Source organism: Anolis carolinensis, unplaced genomic scaffold, assembly GCF_035594765.1.
Source record: "Anolis carolinensis isolate JA03-04 unplaced genomic scaffold, rAnoCar3.1.pri scaffold_7, whole genome shotgun sequence".
NCBI classification, from domain to species: domain Eukaryota; kingdom Metazoa; phylum Chordata; class Lepidosauria; order Squamata; family Dactyloidae; genus Anolis; species Anolis carolinensis.
This window is the reverse complement of record NW_026943818.1, coordinates 40661714-40671713: the sequence shown is the minus strand read 5'-3', so window position 1 is coordinate 40671713 and position 10000 is coordinate 40661714. Positions and strand designations below refer to the sequence as shown.

The window sequence follows — 10000 nt, the reverse complement described above, 5'->3', positions numbered from 1 at the left end:
GTGGGTTGCTAGGAGACCAAGTGGGCGGAGCTTAGCCTTCTAACTGGCAGCAATTGGATAAAAACAATTCTTCCTCTCCCTGTAATTAGGACTTTATTTTTCTTTTCTTGTTGTTGTATCAACCTAGAGGCGTGGATGATGGGTTGTGTTGTCAAATTTCGAGGTTGGGGGGCCTGTAGTTTTGTTGTTTTCTCGGTCGCCGTGATGCCATCACTCTTTTATATATATATAGATTACATTATATTATTATCAATATATCAATGTATATACAATATATTATATTATTAGTATAGCACAATATTAGCATTATATATTACTACTAGCTGTGCCCGGCCACGCGTTGCTGTGGCGAAGTCTGGTGGTCTGGGAAATAAATTATTGAGGAATTGGTGGTAGCTAAGGTCAAGGCTAAAGGTTTATCCCCTGACGTTAAGTCCAGTCATGACCGACTCTGGGGGGTTGGTGCTCATCTCCATTTCTAAGCCCAAGAGCCGGCGTTGTCCGTAGACACCTCTAAGGTCATGGGGCCATAGGCATGACTGCATGGAGCGCCAATGTTACCTTCCCGCCAGAGCAGTATCTATTGATCTACTCACACTCTGGGGGTTGGTGCTCATCTCCATTTCTAAGCCCAAGAGCCGGCGTTGTCCGTAGACACCTCTAAGGTCATGTGGCCATAGGCATGACTGCATGGAGCGCCAATGTTACCTTCCCGCCAGAGCAGTACCTATTGATCTACTCACACTCTGGGGGGTTGGTGCTCATCTCCATTTCTAAGCCCAAGAGCCGGCGTTGTCCATAGACATCTCCGCAGTCATGTGGCCACTGGCATGACTGCATGGAACACCGTTACCTTCCCGCTGGAGTGGTACCTATTGATCTACTCACATTGGCATGTTTTCGAACTGCTAGGTTGGCAGGAGCTGGGGCTAACAGCGGGCGCTCACTCCGCTCCCGGGATTCGAACCTGGGACCTTTCGGTCTGCAAGTTCAGCAGCTCAGCGCTTTAACACACTGTGCCATCAGGGGCCCCTTTTACACTGCCATATAATCCAGTTCAAATCAGATAATCTGTATTTTATAGGCAGTGTGGAAGAGGCCTAAGCATCTGGACAAGCTCAACAGAAAGGAGGAAACCATGAACATGAACACAATTTGGCTCCTACTACTGAAAAACTCTAAAATCAGGACAGTAAATAAAGAACAACACTCAGAAAACATGGGAATTCCAGGCAGGAAACAATCAGGGTCAGTTAACACCTCTCAACAAACGATTCCCCCAGGCAGGAATCAGTCAGGCTTTGAAGCTGTCAGGCCATTCAATGCTAATCAAGGTGGCCAACTGCAACCTTCACACTTGTTCTTTTTTTCCCCCACCCTGGACATCATTCCACAGGGATATGAACTCAACTTGCCTAGCTTCCAACAGACCTCACCACCTCTGAGGATGCCTGCCATAGATGTGGGCGAAACGTCAGGAGAGAATGCTTCTGGAACACGGCCAGACAGCCCGGAAAATTCACAGCAACCCAATGTATAAGTACATATTCCCATGGAACAATATGTGTATTTTTATGAATGTCTAATGTATTTAATTTTAATTGATTGAAATGTACTGTATTTTTTTAATATACCGTATATACTCGAGTATAAGCCGACCCGAATATAAGCCAAGGCACCTAATTGTACCACAAAAAAACTGGGAAAACATTCTCCAGCATAAGCCGAGGGTGGTAAATTTCAGAAATAAAAACAGATACCAATAAAATTACATTAATTGAGGCATCAGTAGGTTGTTTTTGAGTATTTATATAAGGCTCTAATTTAAGATAAGATTGTCCAACTATGATTAAATCATTATTCTCATCTTCTTCAATGTAAATGTGCTTATCTATCCTTTTAATAATAATAGAGTAAAATAATACATGGAATAATAAGAATAATAAATACAGGAAAATAATACATGTACAGTAGAGTCTCACTTATCCAACATAAACGGGCTGGCAGAATGTTGGATAAGCAAATATGTTGGATAATAAGGAGGCATTAAGAAAACGCCTATTAAACATCAAATTAGGTTATGATTTTACAAATGAAGCACCAAAACATCATGTTATACAACAAATTTGACAGAAAAAGTAGTTAAATATGCAGTAATACTATTTAGTAATTATTGTATTTACGAATTTAGCACTAAAATATCACGATGTATTGAAAACGTTGACTACAAAAATGCGTTGGATAATCCAGAACGTTGGATAAGCGAGTGTTGGATAAGTGAGACTTTACTGTAGTAATAAATAGAGTAAAATAATAAATATAATAAGATCAGAGTGAAATAATAAATGTAATAATAATAATAATAGAGTAAAATAAATGTAATAGTAGCAACAATAATAGAGAAAATAATGTAATAGTAGCAACAATAATAGAGAAAAATAATAAATGTAATAATACCAATAATAATAGAGAAAAATAATAAATGTAATAATACCAATAATAATAGAGAAAAATAATAAATGTACCATATATTCTCGAGTATAAGCTGACCCAAATAAAAGCCAACCAGGATCCTCACCCGAGTATAAGCCGAGGGGGGCTTTTTCAGTCTTAAAAAAAGGGCTGAAAAACTAGGCTTATACTGGAGTATATACAGTATGTGCTTTTATTGTAAGCTGCCCTGAGTCCCCAATTGGGTGAGAAGGGCGGGATACAAATACTGTAATAAACAAATAAACGATAACAAATGAAAGATCAACTTTAAACAGGTCGAAGCACCAAGTTGTGACAAGGGAGCACAAAGTGAAGAAGAGGCAGAAAGATACAGCACGATAGATTTGGAAGGGACCCCCAGAGGCCATCTAGTCCGGCCCCGTAAGTTGGGTGTTTGTAACTGAGAGACGGCCTGTACCCAGAACAAAGGTTAAATGTTGGGGCCGGGCTGTGGCGCAGGCTGGTGAGCAGCCTGCTGCAATACATCACTCTGACCATGTGGTCATGAGTTCGAGGCCAGCCCGTGGCGGGGTGAGCACCCATCAATTAAAAAAATAAATAAATAGCCCCTGCTTGTTGCTGACCTAGCAATCTGAAAGATAGTTGCATCTATCAAGTAGGAAATAAGGTACCACTTATAAAAGTGGGGAGGCCAATTTAACTAATGAGAAAGTGCCGTCAGAGTGGATGATGAAGCAGCTGCTCCCCCCGGTGGCCAGAATCGAACATCCCCTCAGGAGAAGGTTAAATTGCCTCTGCGTCTGTCTCTGTCTCGGTTCTATGTGTTTATGGGCATTGAATGTTTGCCCTATATCAGTGATGGCCAACCTATGACACACGTGTCAGCACCGACACGCCTAGCCATTGTTGCTGACACGCTGCCACATGCAGATTGACTGGATGACTAATGTCTTTTGTGGTCAAATTTGGTGTGATTTGGTCCAGTGGTTTTGTAGTTTACTCCATGGGAATTATGCACATTACATATATATACAGTATATATATATATATACAATGTGTATGTGTATATCTATATATATAAAAGAGTGATGGCATCACGGCGACCCACAAAACAACAAAACTACAGGCCCCCCAACCTCGAAATTTGACAACACATCCACACCTCTAGGTTGATACAACAAAAAGAAAAGAAAAATAAAGTCCTAATTAGAGGGAGAGGAATGATTGCTTTTCTCAAATTGCTGCCAGTTAGAAGGCTAAGCTCCTCCAACTTGGTCTCCTAGCAACCCAATAAAAAAAATTAAAAACACTAAAAAAAAAATTAAAAACACTAAAAAATTAATACAATAAAATACTATAATAACAGAAAATAACTAAAAATAATACAAGAAAATAATAAAATATATCTATATATATAAAAGAGTGATGGCATCACGGCGACCCACAAAACAACAAAACTACAGGCCCCCCAACCTCGAAATTTGACAACACAACCCATCATCCACGCCTCAAGGTTGATACAACAAAAAGAAAAGAAAAATAAAGTCCTAATTAGAGGGAGAGGAATGATTGCTTTTCTCCAATTGCTGCCAGTTAGAAGGCTAAGCTCCTCCAACTTGGTCTCCTAACAACCCAATAAAAAATAATAAAAAACACTAAAAATAATAAAAAACACTTAAAAATTAATACAATAAAATACTATAATAACAGAAAATAACTAAAAATAATACAAGAAAATAATAAAATATATCTATATATATAAAAGAGTGATGGCATCACGGCGACCCACAAAACAACAAAACTACAGGCCCCCCAACCTCGAAATTTGACAACACAACCCATCATCCACGCCTCAAGGTTGATACAACAAAAAGAAAAGAAAAATAAAGTCCTAATTAGAGGGAGAGGAATGATTGCTTTTCTCCAATTGCTGCCAGTTAGAAGGCTAAGCTCCTCCAACTTGGTCTCCTAACAACCCAATAAAAAATAATAAAAAACACTAAAAATAATAAAAAACACTAAAAAATTAATACAATAAAATACTATAATAACAGAAAATAACTAAAAATAATACAAGAAAATAATAAAATATATCTATATATATAAAAGAGTGATGGCATCACGGCGACCCACAAAACAACAAAACTACAGGCCCCCCAACCTCGAAATTTGCCAACACAACCCATCATCCACGCCTCTAGGTTGATACAACAAAAAGAAAAGAAAAATAAAGTCCTAATTAGAGGGAGAGGAATGATTGCTTTTCTCCAATTGCTGCCAGTTAGAAGGCTAAGCTCCTCCAACTTGGTCTCCTAACAACCCAATAAAAAATAATAAAAAACACTAAAAATAATAAAAAACACTTAAAAATTAATACAATAAAATACTATAATAACAGAAAATAACTAAAAATAATACAAGAAAATAATAAAATATATCTATATATATAAAAGAGTGATGGCATCACGGCGACCCACAAAACAACAAAACTACAGGCCCCCCAACCTCGAAATTTGACAACACAACCCATCATCCACGCCTCTAGGTTGATACAACAAAAAGAAAAGAAAAATAAAGTCCTAATTAGAGGGAGAGGAATGATTGCTTTTCTCCAATTGCTGCCAGTTAGAAGGCTAAGCTCCTCCAACTTGGTCTCCTAACAACCCAATAAAAAATAATAAAAAACACTAAAAATAATAAAAAACACTTAAAAATTAATAAAATAAAATACTATAATAACAGAAAATAACTAAAAATAATACAAGAAAATAATAAAATATAATAAATAAAAAGATAACTTACAATAAAAATAATTTAAAAATACAAATAACGTCAAATAAAAATTACACAACAATTTTTAACCAATACCACCACCACTTTGTCACAGCAACGCGTGGCCGGGCACAGCTAGTGTGTGTGTGTGTGTATATATGTATATATATATATATAATTCTATTATTATTGTAGTATATTATTATATTATTGCTAGTATATTAATATTATATTATTCATTATTCATATTATATAATATTATTATATAATATAATTATATATTATTATATAATATTATTATTATTCATTATTATATTATTATTATTCATTATTCATACCTTACATTGAAACTACAATAGAGAGAAATCAGCGTGGAAACTGCAAGAGGTACCATAGATGGTTGTACATGGAAATAATGGCAGTAAATCGTCTTTGATTTATTAAATACAGTTATATATTACAATTATATATTTTTGTTATTTAAAGTATACATATTGTGAAATTATGGTGTGTTTTTTTCTCTCGAAGTGACACACCACCCAGGTCATGCTAGGTTTTTTTTGGTGAATTTTGACACACCAAGTGCAAAAGCTTGCCCATCATTGCCCTATATGTATATAATGGGATCCGCCCTGAGTCCCCTTCGGGGTGAGAAAGAAGGGCGGGATATAAATATTGTAAATAAATAAATAAGTAAATAAATAAAGCACAGGACGTGAGTGCCAGGCTCCTCCACCTGCTCACCTGTCTGAGGGCCAAGAGGTGCTGCTCCTGCTGCTGGAGGTTCCACTGGCTCTGCTGGATGAGCTCCTCCACGGAGCTGGGCGTGGCCCCCCCCTGCGTGACGGGCGCGGCCACGGGGGTGGGGGTCAGGGCCAAGGGCGGCTGCGCGGGCATCGCGGGGAGGGCGGCGGGGGCGGCCTCGGGGTCCTGGCTCTGCTTGCACAGCACTGGCGGGAGGGAAAAAAAGGCTGCTTCGACACACAGGCATGTGCAGAACGCACCCTGGAATCTGGCGCCCACCCCCGTTTACAAAACCCCACTGAAACAGTCACTTTGGAACTTCAAAGAAATGGAACTTCAGAGGAATCCATGCCACGAATGGAAATTCACAACATGCTGTTAAACACCGATCTTCTGGAAACAAACTCGGTGACACTTGTTATGCTCTGTGCTGCTGCCTTTAAGGGTTGTACACATTCTTTTAATAAATTTACATTACTCTGGCCCGGCCCAGTTTTATTGTGTTTTAGCGTATTGTTTATTGCTTGTTGTTTATACTGTTTTAATTGTTTTTAATTTGCCTTTTGTTTTGTATTGTTATATTGTGTGTTGAGGCCTTGGCCTTTGTAAGCCGCATCGAGTCCTTCAGGAGATGCTAGCGGGGTACAAATAAAGTTTAATAATAATAATAATAATAATAATAAATAACAATTCAAAAATTAACACTTCGGGAGATGCTAGCGGGGTACAAATAAAGTTTAATAATAATAATAATAATTCAAAAATTAACACTCATATTTATTTACTGTATATACTCGAGTATAAGCCTAGTTTTCCAGCCATTTTTTTTCAGACTGAAAAAGCCTCCCTCGGCTTATGCTCGGGTGAGGGTCCTGGTTGGCTTATATTTGGGTGAACTTATACTCGAGAATATATGGTAAGTAAGTAAGTAAGTAAAAATTTATTTGTATACCACCCTCTCTCCCAAAAGGGACTCAGGGCGGTTTCCAATATAAAATCAGCATAAAACATTGCACAATAAAACACCGATTTACATTTATTACATTTATTATTTTTCTCTATTATTATTGGTATTATTACATTTATTGTTTTTCTCTATTATTGTTGCTACTATTACATTTATTTTACTCTATTTTTATTATTATTATTAATACATTTATTATTTCACTCTGATCTTATTATTATAATTATTGCATTTATTATTTTACTCTACTTATTATTACTTGTACAGTAGAGTCTCACTTATCCAACGTTCTGGATTTTCCAACGTATTTTTGTAGTCAGTGTTTTCAATACATTGTGATATTTTGGTGCCAAGTTCATAAATACAGTAATTACTACATAGCATTAATGTGTAATGAACTACTTTTTCTGTCAAATTTATTGTATAACATGATGTTTTGGTGCTTAATTTGTAAAATCATAACCTAATTTGATGTTTAATAGGCTTTTCCTTAATACCTCCTTATTATCCAACATATTCGCTTATCCAACATTCTCCGGCCCGTTTATGTTGAATAAGTGAGACTCTACTGTATTACATTTATTTTACTCTATTTTTTATTATTATTAATAATACATTTATTATTTCACTCTGATCTTATTATTACTATTATTGCCCGGGGCTGTGGCGCAGACGGGAGAGCAAGCCAGTGCAATTAACTGCGATGAATCACTGACCAGGAGGTCATAAGTTCGAGGCCCGCTCGGAGCTATGTTGTTGTTTGTCTTTGTTCTATGTTAAAAGGCATTGAATGTTTGCCTAATATGTGTAATGTGATCCACCCTGAGTCCCCTTCAGGGTGAGAAGGGCGGAATATAAATGCTGTAAATAAATAAATAAATAAATAAATAAATTTATTATTTTACTCTATTTATTATTACTTGTATTATTATCCTGTATTTATTATTCCCCTGACATTAAGTCCAGTCGTGTCTGACTCTGGGGGTTGGTGCTCATCTTGAGTCTACACTGCCATATAATCCAGTTGAAATCAGATAATCTGTATTTTACAGGCAGTGTGGAAGAGGCCTGATTGAAGTGGGCTGAGTGGGTTGCTAGGAAACCAAGTGGGTGGAGCTTAGCCTTCTAACTGACAGCAATTGGATAAAAACAATTATTCCTCTCCCACTAATTAGGACTTCATTTTTCTTTTCTTTTTGTTGTATCAACCTAGAGGCATGGATGAGGGGTTGTGCTGCCAAGTTTAGTGTTTTTGGGATGTGTAGTTTTGTTGTTTTGTCCTAGGTCGAAATTTCATTACCCTTTCATATATATATATATATATATATATATATTGTAAAAAGAGCTGATTATTCCTCCCTCCTTCCGCTGGGGACTCACGCTGCTGCTGCTCCAGGGCCAGCTTGTACTTGTAGTAGCCGTAGAAGTCGCCCCCGAAGAGGAAGGAGAACTTGGGGTTCTCCTTCTGCTTCTCCATCGTCATCTTCTCAAACTCGGGGCCGTTCCGGGCCACAAACTGGGCCAGCTTGTCAATGACATTGCGAAGCTCCTGGTCTGATGAAAGAGGGGGAGGAGAGTTAGACAGCGGGATATACATGTATTAAATAAATAAATAATAAATAAATAGGCTTTTCCTTAATCCCTCCTTATTATCCAACATATTCGCTTATCCAACGGCCGGCCCATTTATGTTGGATAAGCGAGACTCTGCTGTATAACTTGTAAGCCACCCTGAGTCCCCTTCGGGGTGAGAAAGGCGGGATATAAAGGTCGAAAATAAATAAATAATAATTCAAATGACCCCATACCAAAAAATAATAATACAGTAGAGTCTCACTTATCCAACACTCGCTTATCCAACGTTCTGGATTATCTAACGCATTTTTGTAGTCAAATGTTTTCAATATACAGTAGAGTCTCACTTATCCAACACTCGCTTATCCAACGTTCTGGATTATCTAACGCATTTTTGTAGTCAAATGTTTTCAATATACAGTAGAGTCTCACTTATCCAACACTCGCTTATCCAACGTTCTGGATTATCTAACGCATTTTTGTAGTCAAATGTTTTCAATATACAGTAGAGTCTCACTTATCCAACACTCGCTTATCCAACGTTCTGGATTATCTAACGCATTTTTGTAGTCAAATGTTTTCAATATACAGTAGAGTCTCACTTATCCAACACTCGCTTATCCAACGTTCTGGATTATCTAACGCATTTTTGTAGTCAAATGTTTTCAATATACAGTAGAGTCTCACTTATCCAACACTCGCTTATCCAACGTTCTGGATTATCTAACGCATTTTTGTAGTCAAATGTTTTCAATATACAGTAGAGTCTCACTAATCCAAGCTAAACGGGCCGGCAGAAGCTTGGATAAGCGAATATCTTGGATTATAAGGACTGATCAAGGAAAAGCCTATTAAACATCAAATTAGGTTATGATTTTACAAATTAAGCACCAAAACTTCATGTTATACAACAAATTTGACAGAAAAAGTAGTTCAATACGCAGTAATGCTATGTAGTAATTACTGTATTTACGAATTTAGCACCAAAATATCACGATATATTGAAAACATTGACTACAAAAATGGCTTGGATTATCCAGAGGCTTGGATAAGCGAGGCTTTGGATTAGTGAGACTCTACTGTATCATGATATTTTGGTGCTAAAGTCGTAAATACAGTAGAGTAGAGTCTCAATTATCCAACATAAACGGGCCGGCAGAATGTTGGATAAACGAATATGTTGGATAATAAGGAGAGATTAAGGAAAAGCCTATTAAACATCAAATCAGGTTATGATTTTACAAATTAAGCACCAAAACATCATGTTATACAACAAATTTGACAGAAAAAGTAGTTCAATATGCAGTAATGTTATGTTGTAATTACTGTATTTACGAATTTATCACCAGAATATCATGATATATTGAAAACATTGACTACAAAAATGTGTTGGATAATCCAGAACGTTGGATAAGCGAGTGTTGGATAAGTGAGACTCTACTGTATATTGAAAAATTGCAAAAATATTGACTACTAAAAGGCAAACTGCGT

General features: G+C 36.9%; 1 protein-coding gene across 2 annotated transcripts in view; it reads right to left on the bottom strand.

The window, feature by feature from the left end:
* cherp (calcium homeostasis endoplasmic reticulum protein) overlaps positions 1 to 10000 on the bottom strand; it is a 35847-nt gene that overhangs the window by 25239 nt on the left and 608 nt on the right. For both annotated transcript variants that reach the window (XM_062959151.1, XM_062959152.1), the window contains exons 2-3: positions 8315 to 8488; positions 5971 to 6176 (exon numbers count right to left, since the gene is read on the bottom strand). In XM_062959151.1, coding sequence (XP_062815221.1) covers positions 5971 to 6176; positions 8315 to 8488 — 380 coding nt within the window. The remainder of the gene's footprint in view (positions 1 to 5970; positions 6177 to 8314; positions 8489 to 10000) is intronic.